This window comes from Anas acuta, chromosome 3, assembly GCF_963932015.1.
Source record: "Anas acuta chromosome 3, bAnaAcu1.1, whole genome shotgun sequence".
Classification (NCBI taxonomy): Eukaryota; Metazoa; Chordata; class Aves; order Anseriformes; family Anatidae; genus Anas; species Anas acuta.
Window position 1 is genome coordinate 20522028 of NC_088981.1, and position 15686 is coordinate 20537713.

The window sequence follows — 15686 nt, forward strand, 5'->3', positions numbered from 1 at the left end:
CTGGGCAGACCTTATAACAACGTTCCAATAATTAAAGGCAGAGCTGAGGAGGGACTCTGTCAGGGAGTGGAGTGATAGGACAAGGAGTGATGGCTTTAAACTAAAATAAGATAGATTTTGATTGGATATTTGGAAGAAATTATTTACTCAGAGGGTGGTGAGGCACTGAAACAGGTTGCCCAGAGAAGCTGTGGACGTCCCATCCCTGGAAATGTTCAAGGATGGGACTTTGGGCAACCTGGTTTAGTGGGAGGTGCTCCTGCCTATGGCAGGAGGGTTGAAATTGGATGATCTTTAGCGTCCCTTCCAACCCAAACCATTCTATGATTCTATTAAAAAAAAGACATCATAGATGCTCAATTGGTAACACAAACTCTGTACTCAAATTCCATACTTATGGAACTTGAGAAAACCATCACTTGAGAAAACCATCACTGTGAAGTTGTGAGATTTGGCATTACTTCTGTGCTCTGTGTAATGGGTCAATACAGAAAAACTCTCTCTGCCTTGCCATTGTAAAACCTATTTAATGTGAACAAAATGTTTGCAAACATATGCAAGCTCCTACACGAAAGTGAAAAATATGAGTCAGACAGTAGGCCTCTGAGTCAAATTGTTGCTTAATACCCTGAGAAAGAAAATCAACTTGGCTGATGACCTTTAGAAGTTATAATGTTGTGTTTGCTTTTTAAATCACATAATGTTGAATATTGTAATTGTTGCCAAGTACCATATATGAAGGTAAAAGGAATACAGGCACGTCTACATTGTCCTGCACTGCAACAGAGAAATAACAAGTTAAAGGAGTTTGTTCTAGTAATTTGAACAGCTTTACTGTAGCAGAACATAGCAATGTGCTTTCCTCTAGTTACTACTGTGCAGATGGTAGCACATATAATCTTCTGGGAATTGCAGTGCCAAAAGATAAAAAATACTTTCACGTGACATTCATTGTAAATTTTCATTGGTAGTTGTCTATGTTTAGACATCCTCTTTCATATGTTGCTGGAAAATTTAAGAACTTGACTGCTCTCTTAGCAGCTTAGCACTGACACTGTGCTAGAAATGATCACTTCTGCTGAACTGCCATCAGACTAATTTGTGTTAGGAATCTGTAATCCATTCAGGACCAGATTTCAGCTTTGTTACCCCCAGTTACTAATTTCACTGTTTAAGCTTGTTTAAGGGTGATTTTTCCTTGAAGAGGTCAATAACAAGCACACAAGGAATGAAAAAATGTTAAATAGTTGCACCCATTTGCAAAATGAATGCTTGTCCATAGTTTTTTTTTTTTTTTTTTCTTTCCTGTTACTGTTAGCTATATTACTATACACCTGAGCATAAGTGAAGTCGAACCAGTATATTTGGATACAGTTCCTCAACCAAGAGAAGCTTCAGTAGTGTTGATGTTCTTATGCTATATCCATAATAAGTAGATTTTAAAATTTAATTAAATCAAAATAGTTAAGCTAACAAAACTTCATTGTTTAAATCACGCCATTTACAAAAATGGCTTTCAAGTGCACAGCATTTTGTGCTGCTAATCTGTAGGAAGTAAATTCAGCTTAAGGATTTATATACTTGAGGAAAAATATTTGGACTGTTAATTTTACATGTTTCTGAAAAAATAAATAATTTGGTAGATTTTAAATATGTGTGAGGAAATGTTCTGTATAATTTGATATTGAAACCTTAATTAGAAAATTCTGTATAATAGATTAGGGAAAATAATCCCTTTTTAGTTATAAACTGACTCAGTTACCAGTATCTTCAAAAACTGTTGTATTCTGTTGAGTAACTGTGAAGCAGTGGAAATTGGAAGGATACATCAGTCTGTTCTTTCCTATCAGCTGATACATGCTGTGTCCTGATCTCCTGATCTACACAAGGTATTCATTCACTGTATGCCCTTCGCTGCTATGTTCATCACATTTCCTACATAGTGTATTGATCACACTGTGGACCTTGACTGTTGAACTGGTATGTCACCTAATTCCATTGTCAGTGTACGCTATGTAATTACAGGAAGTTGGGCAGAATACGTTCCACTATGCACAAATGATAATGGAATTTTAAGATGTTATGATTTTCTTTCTTTAAAATTAATGATAGAATCTATGGGGTGTTTTTTCACAGTCGCTTTATTTTTGTTTATTTTTTCATCCTAAGGAGTCATATTAGTTTCATGTTCACTGCACTGCAATGACAGAATGGTAATAGTCCTCCAGATTTTGAAGAGAGATGTGTCATGATTAAGTTGTCGAACAGATTGATATAATTAGTTTTGTGGTAGGTGTTCTAGACCTCATAACCCTAATAACTGACTGCACCATTGAACGTCTGTTCCATTGTAACTTGAGATCAAACATTTTGATCAAGAGTTTCTGTCAGGATGCACATGTGTACTGAGTATTCAAGGGCAGCAAACTGCCCCTCAGTTCCTTCTACTGCCCAGCATTTTCTCTGGTTCTTGACATACTTTGTAAGCTTTAAAAATCTAGGTATATGTGTGCCTGTGCCTACAATAGTGGTAAAAATAACATTTACCTGACTGACATAATTTTTATTTCCACATCAGGTGATTATGTCAACTCAGCCTGCAGAAGTCCAGCTGCTTGTATGGGACTTTAATGTCTCAGGACAGTGGAAACATTCTTTACCTGGCAGACTGGACACCTGCTCAGAAATTAACATTAAGTGACCCTAGTCTGTGGAGTCGCTTAAAGTTCCCTTACAAGGATAATCACTTGGGGTTCAGTTAATTTCTCTGTGAGAAAATACTCCCTGATGCAAGGCAGATTGAGATCTGACTTTTTCTTTGCATCTCTGATCTGCAGTCTTCAGGAGAACTCTAGCCATTTATCTCCTTTCATTAGATCCCAAGGAATACTGTTAGTGTGTATTTCTGCTTTTCCTTGATCCTCTACGAATGACAGTTGCTCCTGTCCCATCTTTTATGTTTATAAAACGGGTATGAGGAGATTGAGGACATTTAGGATATGCGTGTGAACACATATTGCGTTGCTGAGTATTATGATTTTGAACATAAAAGGCCACTTGAACAGATACATGAAGACAGCACATACCTTACAGTAATGTAAGTACCCATTTTTTAACAGGGAACTCTCTGTGGTATATGAACACAATACCTTAAAAGAAGTATAAGTATTGATTCTTGTCTGAATCTCTTGCACAGTTCATCAGTTTCCTGATGTTTGCGAGCTGTTAAACCTACTCTAACCTTTTAGTTTACTTTTATTTAAACATTCAAAGTGTTGGAAAAAGTAGGAAGTAGCATGCATCTTTATGTTGTGGCAAATCACAACTTTAAAATACTAATCAGAATATCTTTTTATTTATTTTGTTTTTAATTATTTTTGCAAGATTCGAGTGGCTCAGCATAAGATGTTGTGTAAAACAGAGCTAACCATTGATTTTTTTTTTTACTAACAAAATGATTGTATAATTACTTTGAAGACTTTAAAAGTTTTCTTTTACTGAAAATGATGGGATTTTATCATTACCAAGAAGCAAATACCTGTCCTTGTATTAAAAATGCATCCCAATCTGAATGTAAACTAATGCATATATCTGCAATCAGTCTGATGGGGTAGCTCTTTTAATTTTATACTAGCTAATGTCTATCTAACAAAGTAACAATGAATTATAGAAGCACTTTCTGGACCTTTTTCACTTATGTTTTGTTACACTTGGAGCAAATATACTGTGAAATCCTCGGTGTTTCACGGAGAAAAGAACAATTTTTATCATTACATTGCCAATGAGTGGTATAATTTTCAGGTATTTGAATAACATACTATCGCAAATATTTCAGAACAAATAATATACTTTAAGAATGGATTTATCACATATTTCACTGGGCAAGGCTTCACAGTTGCAAATATGTCATGTAACATGGTAGTATATGCCATGGTGTAGAGGAGTAGGGGGTTGCAGAGCCTCTCTGCTCTGCTCAGTAAATCTGAACAGGTTAATTTAAATGATCTAGGTTGAAGATGATCAAGCTGTGGCTAACATAAGAATGTAGTATGTGTTTTCTGTTAAAACTCTGCCTTTAAAGCATAAGCTCTCTAAACTACTTTTACATCCTGGGAAAGTCTATATATACTTCATCTTTTACCCAAATAAAATAGGTAAAGTGGAATGATAATAACATGGCAGGTCATATTCTATTCTCGCATACACCAATGTAATGTGAAATCAAGTGGCATGCAGTGGTATATGAAAAGTACTGTCCCCCTAATTTCATTTTCAGTTCCTCTTTGAGCAGGGAGGATGATACATGATCAGGAAGGTAAAATCAATTTTGTTCATCTTCTATGTTAAGGTTGCCTACTGCTGTATTGCAGGAACCATTTAAAATCACGATAACTTTGTACTCTTTCTGGGTACTCTAGAAAACAATACCAACTATTGATTTTCTCAGATGCCCTTCTGTTTAGTTATTATTATTATTTTATGGTTATCTAATCAAAGGATCACAGAATTCCAATGAAAATGCAAACGGAACGCAATAGTTTAATAAAGTTCAATAAATGTAGGTCAGTATGAATTTGTAAAATGATGAAACTCTATGTAGAATTATGAAAATCTATATTTTGCTGAAATCATCACTTCAAGCCCTTTCCAAAAGTGCCAGGAACAATATTACGTGTGTATTTTTAACCTTTATACAGACAGCAGGAGTACTGTCAACCAAATTTGCATCTCATAGCTGGAACCTGCACTGCTGCCTACTGCATAATGAAGTACCAGACTAAAAATAAGTTACCTTGTCATATGAAAATGTTTTATTGTCAAACTATATAAAGCAAATAATTTTATCGTTAACAAATCAATAACTACTTCACAGATTTCTTACATGTGATCATTTTTAATTGTGGTCTTTAAGCACATGAATTGATGATGCTATGCCTGGTTTCAATTGAAAGAAATATTACCCGTTTCAAAGAAAATGCACTTTATATTACTCGGTATGTTCCCTTTTTGCAAGAAAATTCATGGTAAACTTGTGCTAACAAACGCTGATATTCTTCTGAACAGTTTTTAGATTGTGATAAAGCACCGTATTTGTCAAAATTTACACATATTTCCTCTACAAAGGTATTCAGTAAAATCTCTGTGAAAGAAACACTGGTTAGACTTGTTATGTAGGGGAAGCCAAGTTTGTTGGAAGATGCAGTAGGTGCTGTTAAAATACTTAGATAAGCTTTAAGATAATGAAAAAATTATGTGTTAAAATAAATTGCTCTTTTTTTTTTTCTTCAGTTGTAAGTTAGTTTAATAAGCAGTACTATTCTATCTATAAGTCATGCAGAAGGCAGATTATTTATGAAAATAACAAAATTATTAATTAACCTAAAACATGTTTTGCATTTATAGAACTCTTTTTCTCTCAACAAATTTGGTGAAGCTTTAATCATGCAGGCCAAAATGTTTTTCTGTGTTCAGTTCTCCCCCTTCACACCGAAGCATAAAAGGTTCTTCCTGAAGCAAACTGCATTGAGAGTCCACAAACAAGAAAGTTATGGATCATGCATGATAGGTAGTATTCCTAATATCAGATAGTCCCATGAAAACATTATTTACTATCGCTGATTGAACTTGAGTGAACAAAGAGAAAGCTGGGCCTAAGCTTAAGGTTTCGATACAAAGGTCATTTAATTTCATGGAATTTTCAATTGACTTTAATGGAAAATAGGATTTGTTTTCTTTGAGCAGGGAAATATGTTGAAGGTATAACATTAACTCCATTTAGAAGTCTAGATTTATGTCTATATCTCTTGTACACTTTTTTTTTCTGTATAGTAACAGTGAAACCCACTACACAATGCATAATGTGTGGGTATTAATCCACTAACAAGTGAAATAATAGATTCATGTCTATTTTTAGAATCTCTGGCTTTGTTGCTGCTATTCAAATCTTTGAAATCCTTGAAAGTATGATAAATAAGACATATCAAATAACTTCAGAATAAATCTATGATAAAACATTTATTCTTTCCAGTCTAGCAATGTTTGCACCACTACATACCTCTTATTTTGTGTTGCTTCTCAGACAAGAATCATTTTAGAAGCTCTCTTCCCCAAGACAGAATCATCCGTATATTCTGTACATCTCTACAGAACAGTGTAATGTGTGATAGATATATTGTAGCACAACTGACAAAATGTAAGGACTGCAAAAGTATGTTGAAGATTACTTGTAACTGTTTAAAAACCACAAACTTTTAAAGGTGTTAGGGTACAGCATTAATGAAAAGGTGTAACAATCCAGAAAGGATCATGATGATTTGAATGATAGTACAATCTAAAGGATCGTGAATTGTATTGAACTTCTACAAGTATTTTAGACATTCTTTCTATTTAATTTCTTTCTTTTTTTTTTTTTTTTTTTTTTAATTTTATGTAATGGTTGATTTCTATTTAATTTCAGCATATGCTGAATATTAAGTATACAAAATAATTTTGTAAATTTGTATTAATGATGATGAGAAACATTTTACATCCCGTTATTATTACGTTCGTAACACAAATGTATTCTTGTTTGGAAGATTTCATCATAGTTTGTATTCTAGATAACAAAGCTTCCATATTCACTGTTGGAAGAAGTGCATGAGTACATAAGAACATGAATAAACTCTAATAATACGTTGATAGAGAGTTCATCAGCTATAGATAGTGGTAAAGCTGAACAGATGACTGTATTCAAAAAAGAACAAGAAATAGTATTAAATATGTTAAACAGATCATATGCTCTGATATTGGAAGTAAAGTGGCAAAAAATAAAAGAGCAATGTTGATACTATGTGCTTTTTCTGTTTATCTATTTATTTATGAATGATTGATATAGAGCAAAGAGTTTCCAGGTAAAAATGCTTATGTACCTACATGCAGTGACTCTGAAATCTGTACCTTAAGGACAAAGAAAGGTCACCAATCTCTCCAACTCCTAGTTCTTTGTCAAAAATGGACACAGTTAATGAGGTTTGTTTGGTACAGCACAAATTCTCAGACACAGATAGAGATCCCTTCAATGGAAACAAATTTGTTTGGCTTTACCAGGTTACTTAGCGATTAATAATAGCCTTGAGATGCAGGTCAGAAAGGTCATCGTACCCGCTTGCCAACACAATCTAAAATGTGCAGCTAGTCTGGCTCTGCAGGCTTTGAGGCCCCGAAACACTATGCATAAAGTAAAACAGGCTATTTTCCAACTTCTTTTTTCATATTAATAAGCAATTTTCAAGAGAAGGGTGGCAAAATGGGGGCCATGCCACTCTAAGTAATTCATTTATTTTGCAATTTAATCTTATGTTGGAAAAAAATTACACTGCTGCAAAAGCATAGCATGGTGATTTTTAAACGTCAGTGTGCTTCATAAGTAACCTTGTATGAAATATTGTATTAGCAGACTTTAACAGTAAACTGCAACAAAAAATATTTCCAGAGATTGAAAGACGGGTACATGTTTTCCAATCGCTATTTCCTTTTTATTCTATTTTTTCTTGTATGATTGAAATAAAATGTGTAAATACTTAATATTTTACTTATTATAGTTGATAAAAACTTGAAATATAGCATAAAATATATATAAATTCTACATTACAGCTTGCTTTTAAGAATGAAGTTTCAGTCTTCATGTTTATAAAGCAAGTATTGCTCTTTCACATATTTTGATGAACTACTTTAACATTACAATAATTAAAATATTTAGAATAAGTCTGATTCACAGTCTTAAATACACTTCCAGGAGTAATATGAATTTCCAATGGGATATTTCACATTAGCAAACTTATCCACGTGCGTATTTTGACAGGATTTGACCTTCATCTTAGAGCATCTTATTTAGTATCCATTGGAACAAGTGAGACCATTAATGTGGACCTCTCTAAATACTCAGTTTTGATGAAATATTTAAATGATCCAGATATGTGATCAGTGTATTTATCTTTGCTTTTTATTTTATCATATGCTCACATGCTAAACATACAAACAAACAAAAAAAGCCTAGAGTTTACTCACCTAATTAACTTTTAAACAATCTAAATGCTTGACTGAATATTCTTGGTGTCTTTGGCACAAAGGTTAATTTGAACTATCTATTTCGTAATAACAAAAATAACAAATGGTAATCAAACTGGCCTTTTGGAACTGGGTAATAGAATTTCATACATGTGCACTATGCAAATAGCACAAAATTTTGTTTCTATGAAAAAAGGCGTCGAGGGGGAATCTATGACCATTTGTCTTCAAAATGTTCAGTTAGAATCTCCATTCTTTGGAATTGGGATTAGCTACAATTCCTTAGTTTTTGTACAATGAAATCATTTCCTGTCATCTGTGATTCACAGATCCTGTGAATCCCTTATTGAATAGAGACCCATCTGTTTCGATGGCACTGTGTGTTTGTAAACCTCTCCCATGCACTGTATTCTAAGGCAGTTATGTTGTCTCTTGTGGTGTCCTGTACCATTGCTATCAGAGCAGAGTAGAAATTGACCTGTGCAAGAAACCTAATGCTATGGAAACTCCTCTTAAGGACATTGCATGCACAAAAAGTTTACATCCAGTTCTTCTCCAACTGTACGTACTCACAAAAGGCTAAAAGACCCAGGAGTGAATATCAACTATCACCATGTCTGCTATCCTTTTTCAGGCCATAACGTCCTCCTGTTTGCAGATAAGAAGGAAATGTCACAAAGCACTAACCAAAACACAAGTGAACAACTTTTATTTTGATACTTTTTCAAGGAACATTGCTAAATTAAAATAACTTCTGTTAGAAAAATTCAAACTAAAATGACTCTTAAAAATAACAACACAAAGACGCCTATAAATGCAAGTTTATAAAACTATTAAAATACAAATTGACATAATCTTCAAAATAATAACTAAATTACATGAACTAATATACAGTTTAGAGTTTTAGCATTTTAATTCTATTTCTTCACAGTTACATCAACGGTGCTGTGGAACTGAATGAACTGTAATTTTCCATTCCAGTAGTGTCAGTATACTGCTAATAGATAATAGCCGAATGCTATGACACTATAAAAGGGTTAAAGTAAAATAAAACATTATCAGGTCTTTTATTATTGGTATATAATTAGCAGAGTTATTTTATTACAGGAATGAGCTCCAAGAGTATGCAGAAATGAATGAAAATGAAAGGAGAAAGAAGGACCAGGAAAAGAAAGAAAAGGAAAAGAAATACCAAGCTCGAAAGATGCATTACCTCCTTAGCACTGAGCAGGTTGGTATACCTGTCCCTGACAGCTCATGCAAACCACTTGGGCCCCCAGCCTGACAAAGATAAACTAGCAGGCTGAATGGGACATGACTTGTTGAAAAGATATCACAAAGACACTACTTCGAGTTCAATTTAGTGCTTTTCTGTAGGCAAGAGCAGGTACCATGACTATTCCATGACAGCAGCTTCATAGAGGCAGCATCAGCACTGCTGGCAGAAAGAGTCCAAGTCAGCAGTTTGATCTGCCACTGTGATAACACAACACGAAGGGCATAACCTCGCTTTAAAAACTCATTTTGACTGGCTTATTGTTGTGTTGTTGCACTTGTCAAGAACTAACAAGTTATTAAGCTGAGAAGGGATTTCATTCCCCCCCCCTCCTTTTTTAATTGAGCTAATGCTGGGACTGGTGCTGTCTTCTGCTTGTTTTTAAGATAGATTGTAAATGCAGTTTTTCAGTGAAAGCTTTTCCTAGAACTGCCTGAATCAGCTTATTTGGAATGATTGTTTTTACATAGAAATGCCTCATAAATTTTAAATATTTACTGATTAATTTGTTTTGTATTGATAAAAGTGATATATTTTTCAAGATTTCTTATGTAAGCTGCTTTGCAGACAGGTGAACATGGCAGTATATGTATCTTATACAAAATTAATATGATTGGTAATGCTCGTGGTTTTGCCTTTTATTATTAGTCCCCTTTTTGTGAACTTTTGTAAAAAAAGATTTTGTATCCATAAATGTTTGGTAATTGGTTGTTCTTCACATGAACAAGGAATAACGGGAAATCGTGGTATGCTGGTATGAACTAAATACTTGTGGTCTTTTGTTGATTCCTACTCTTCTTGCTTTTCATATCTAATTAATTATAATCTGTGTGTAAGAAATGTTAAAACAGGAAAAATACGATGTTAGTTACTGCCAGAAAATTTAATCTTTTCCTCTGTTTGGGAATCATTTCTAATCTATGTATTAATAGAAATATTGTTGCACTGACTGAATATCAGTCACTAAAAGCAACTTGTAAATAAAATTTAAGTAATTTTATTTGAAACAAAAGTAATTTTATTTGAATAAAAAAAAAAAAGCCCATTAAAATACTAGTAAATAAAAAGTTTTCTGAATAGGATTTTGTCAAGTGAGTTTGTTAGTAGCTGAAATTATGTATGAACAATTTATGTAAACCAAATAAGTAAACATCAATATGTTTACCTGGAGCACAAAAAGTAGGTTGTTAGAGACATTGGAAGACTTATGATCTAACAAAATTGTAGTAAACTTAGTTCACTTCTGATAATACTGGCTTAGCAAACTGTAATGCATTGTTAAGGAATAGCAAGCAGGCCCATATTTCAGCCATCCACCTGGAGGACTGCAGTAGCAGGCATCAGTAACTATTATGATCTGATGAATTTGGGTCTCAATTTTGCAGAATTAGAATTTAATTAACAGTATTTTTCAGAACAAAAATATACTGCTAAGATGTTTTGTGTGTATGACTCGGAGCCCACAGAATTTTTCCTTTATCACAGAACTATGCTCCAAGAACCATCTTTTTTTCTAAGCTAGTACTTTAAAACATGAATGAATGTAAATTAAAGGAACACTTACAAAAAACCTGAAAAACAGCATACATATATATGAAGTAAGTAATAATTGTAATCAAGCTATGTATTCCACAATTCTATGTAGTCATAGAATTTGATATCTTCCTAAGACAGAGGGCAAATTATTTTGGAGCAGAATTTACTGTTTTGACGGTCTGCTCCTGACATTTTGCTCTCAATATCCCTGCTGTTCTGACCTAACTAGAACTGCATCTTGCTGTCTTCAGAGGACAGTTAACTGGATTACTGAGCAAGGTCCATTCATTGTATCAGTACAACCAGACAGCAAAAGTCAACATTTCTGAGTGAGTAAAGGAAACAATATCATTTTTAAGCAGAGGACATAGTAAATGAAAAGAGGAGAGTGATGAACTGGATTTATTGTAGAGTCATATTAACTAAAGCCCAATTAGTTGTGCAGATGATCTGCTAAAGTTTCCATAGTGTTGGAGCTGAGCCATTTCAGGGATCAAGGCTACAGATAATCAGGCAAGTTATACGGAGAGCTATAAAAAAATCTATATTTGCAATAATAGTTTCAAATATATCCTATAGTTGTGAATCTTTTTATTTTACTACAAGCATGGAGAAAAGTGTGTTTACTTATGGAAAGAAAAGAATTAAGAAGTTATTGCTCCTCAATTTTAGTAAAGGAAGTTGTGTCAATTTCCATTCCTTACAAGCTGAAGCCTACAAACTCAACTCAGAACTATGTTACAGGTTAAGCAGGGAGATGATCAAGCATGTAGCACTGCATGATGTAGCAGACAATACAGAAATCCCTTCTGTCTTTAAAGTTTATGAATCCTTTATTGAATGCAGAATTTTCTCTTGTTATTCCACAGATAATAAATACGTATATAAGGCTGTGCCAATTTCTAATTTATAGCATTATTTTACATTTCCAAAAGTAAATCTTACAAATGCTGGTGTCATAAATATACAGGGGGTTAGAGTACTTACGTAAAAGCATGGCCTACGATGAAGCCAGCATGTTATTTTTTTTTGTTTGTTTTCTTATGTTAGCTTCCTATTGAGACATTTACATGTATTTCTTCCAGAAACTGTTACCTTTATAAAGTAAAAAAAAAAAAATAAAAAAATAGTATGCATTATTTACTGTTATTGTTACCAGGTACACATAGTTATTGTATAGGTTATGGCTATTTCCTATTACAAATATGGCTATTTCCTATTACAAATACACTGTATTTACACAAGCATTTTACTACGCATACTCTGTTCATTTGAATTAAATAATTATTTTAGCAAAAAATTTTAAAGAAAACAAAGCTAAACAACTTTGGCTATTTGCATAATCAATAATTACTAACAGTAATAATATTAATTTGCTGCCATAGAATTACTGTTTGTCTTTCTGTGAAAGTAGAATTTTCTATGTACCCTGCCAGCTTCCAAACACAAAAAATTGTCTTTTTGGCTTTACTAAGTAACAGGTTTTTTGTTTTTTTTTTTTGTTTTTTTTTTGTTTTTCTCCTGTATTTCCAGCAATACCCATACAACAAAAATGTAATGCTCTTTACAGGTGTAAGAGTTGGCTTGAAAAAAAAATAAATGGAATTTTTATTTGATTTAAACTAAGTTGGTTGCCAAATAATGTCTGGAGAAATAAAGTATGAGGTCTAAAACTTAATGGTTATAAAATGTTGAGATTTTAATCAGTTTGCTATATATGTGAGTAGCTCCAGTAACTAGCCAAGAAATATCTGACTCACATGGGCTTCTTTTGTTTGAAGAAATTTTCTCCTACATAATTGTGGGAACATAATTATGAAATAAAGTCAAATTATCAGGTGATAAATTATGTTGTCTGCTCCACCTACTGGTTGCTTTTTGCAAGATTCTAGTGTAAAATACAGTAAGAAATAAATCTGAGGTGGCAACATGAGTCTTCCAAATGAAATTCTGTTTTAAAAATAACATCCTCTATTTCAATTTTTAAAATTATTTATATATGTAGCAACATTTTCCTTTTCCATTTTTAGCTTAACAGTGTGATAAATTCTGACTTTATGATGAACATAATACAAATTATAGTACAAGTTTAACAAGCCTTTGCCTTTGTTCAGAATATTTCTTGTCACTTATTATTGGTAACACAATAGAAATAACAGCACAGATCTATTTCTGTTTATCTTTTTCATTTATTTAATCTGTCATATAATGAATGAGTTACAAGTTCTTGTTGAGGCACAAAACTTAAAAATAAGATTTTTTAAAAATTATTATTATTCCATAATCACAAGGTGCAGTTTCCACTGCAGTGTTAATGATCCTTTTTTTCAGCTATCACTAATAAATGAACTAGATATCTAATGTGGTTTTCTACTATAAGTCAATCTGTACAGATCATCCATATACATGTATATCCCTGTTGTATACATGTATATCCCATGTATATCCTGTCTGTGTATTCAAAAAACTCACTGTAATTGAATACCTTCTGCTCTTTGTCGTACAAAAAAGGCTAACAATTTTAGGAAGCGCTATCCTCTGCAAAGTGCTGACAAACTGTCTGTAAGGTCAACAGAAGTTGGAATCACTGAATACATTAATGGCACTTTGCAGAAGCACAGAATGGCTGAGAAGTTGGTACAAAGAGCCCTCATTTGTTGCAGTGTGGTGGAGTGATTCCTATCATTAGCATTTGATACAAATTTTGGAAATTTGGGTCATAGCATTAAAATGATGATTAATATATGATAGAATAACTCCAAAGAACCAGTATCAAGCTAGAATACTGACATGTATTGTTTAAGTATCTGTAGATGGACCAAGCAATGATGCTGAGGTGAGTCTGATTCTGAGTGAAAACAAGTGTGTAACTGCTGTTAGCGCTACTCTAACTACCCAGGTAGAGGACCTGCAAGTCGATAGTCTTGTGGTGAGGAGAAGGCAGTGGTAAGTGGAAGGAGCCAGAGCATGTTAAGTGGTGGTAGGAGCAGAGTGTTGCATGTCTTTTTAAGTCACTGAGACTGGGAAAAGACTCCATAGAAACAGTCTTTTGAGCCTCACAGCTTAAAAAAACATTTAGCTATTATCGTTCCTTCTGTCACTGAGAAAAGTATTAGGGAAGCAGAGGTGCAAAAGATCTTTTCCCTTTACTCTTTAGTTTTTTCCATACAGGCAAATGTACTGGGTGAAATAAAAGGGAATTTAATTCTCTTCTCTCCAACTTTCCTCTGCGCTTCTAAGCAGATATTCTGGTATAATTTTCCAAAAATTCTTAAACAATTACCTTTTTTTTTTTTTTTTTTTTTTAAGAGAAAAATGAATGTAAAACTAGTCCAGAAAGCAAAAGTTCTTTGTAAAATAATGTCTACAAAAACTTGAAGCCTTTGTCACACAATTGCAAAACTTACTTTGACATTATTAAGAATGTGGTGTTATATATATATCATTGCAGCTTATCATTGCTCTGGCTGGTGGACTTGTTTGCAAAACTGGATTTCATGTTCTGTGATAAAACCTGCTGAGATTAGATTGTCCTCCATTCTGTGGGATCTTTTCTCTGAATGCATTAAGTATTGAGACCTTGAAAAACATGAATTGTGCACTTGTATGCCTACCCAGACTCTTGACTTATATATAGCAGAATCTTCTTTCTCTTGGGCCCTGACCAATTTGAAGACTCATCTGAGTCAAACTGAAGAATCTCCTGGCCCAGCATCCTGTCTTTGACAGTGGCCATCAGCACATGCTTAGGGAAAAGTGATAAAATGAGGCATTGCAGCAATATAATGAGAAGCCAAGAACACTCTCCCATTTTCTGTAGTTGAAGGACATTTGTTGTAGAGCTTTCCATTTACAGATTATTAAAGAACATTTTACAGAGCTTTCGCCTCTATATTCCTCCAGTTCCTTTATCTCCTGATGATTCTCAGAGAAGGAGTAACTTCAACAGAAAAGAGCATAAGCCCACAACACTAGCTCTTAGATTGTGCTTCATTTGAAGACCAAGTTGACTCATTCTCAGTGCTGTATTGTTTTGCAGCATGCTGATTTCACAGCATATACTGTCTCTGGTATTCTGTCATAGGGGAATATGTAATTGCAAAGTGCCTTATTCTTTCTCCTCCTTTTCGTGAGTGTCTGCTGATTTCCTCTTCCACTCCAAGCAACAATAAAGCCCATCATTCTCCTTCCTCTTTAGTAATGTTGGCAATTTTCCCTGATATCATTTGGCAGTTTATGAACAGATAGCGCTCATAAGCAACTTGGTCATTTAGAGCTGCAAGAGAAAAATAAAGTCCATGTATAATAGTAGGTCTTTACTGTTTTAAAAATAAATAAATTAAAAAAAACTATTGCATTTCTTCAATAGCTGCCAATAAAAAGATGTGTTATCTTTTTGGACTGTAGTAGTTCCTCCAATTCTCAGTGCCTGCTGGAGTGTCTTGTCATCTTTCTGTTGAGTCAAGGCTAATGTGCTTAGACATGTGGTCAGTATTCGCTGCATATTTATCCCCATTGCCCTTATACATTGAAAAAGACGACTTGTAGTGATATAGCAGCTGATGCTGTAAAATATGTAAGTATTTTTGGTAGAACTAGTCTGGACTGAGATAACACTTCCCAGGAGTTTGCTGCTTTTACTCTGAGTAACACTCATGCTCCATAAGCAATTCCACTTTAGGATAATGTAAGTCATTTATCAGACTTCCATGGATTTTGGATTAGGGATTTTTTTGTATAAAGCAAAAACATGCTATGAAGTTACATTTCAGCTTTTTTTTTTTTTTTTTCAGAACTTTTGTTTTGATTTTCTGTAGTTAATGTAGAA

General features: G+C 33.6%; 1 protein-coding gene across 3 annotated transcripts in view; it reads left to right on the plus strand.

Annotated features, from left to right (window-relative positions):
* SPATA17 (spermatogenesis associated 17) overlaps window positions 1-15686 on the plus strand; it is a 96581-nt gene that overhangs the window by 29456 nt on the left and 51439 nt on the right. For all 3 annotated transcript variants that reach the window (XM_068676019.1, XM_068676020.1, XM_068676017.1), the window contains one exon: window positions 9154-9277. In XM_068676019.1, coding sequence (XP_068532120.1) covers window positions 9154-9277 — 124 coding nt within the window. The remainder of the gene's footprint in view (window positions 1-9153; window positions 9278-15686) is intronic.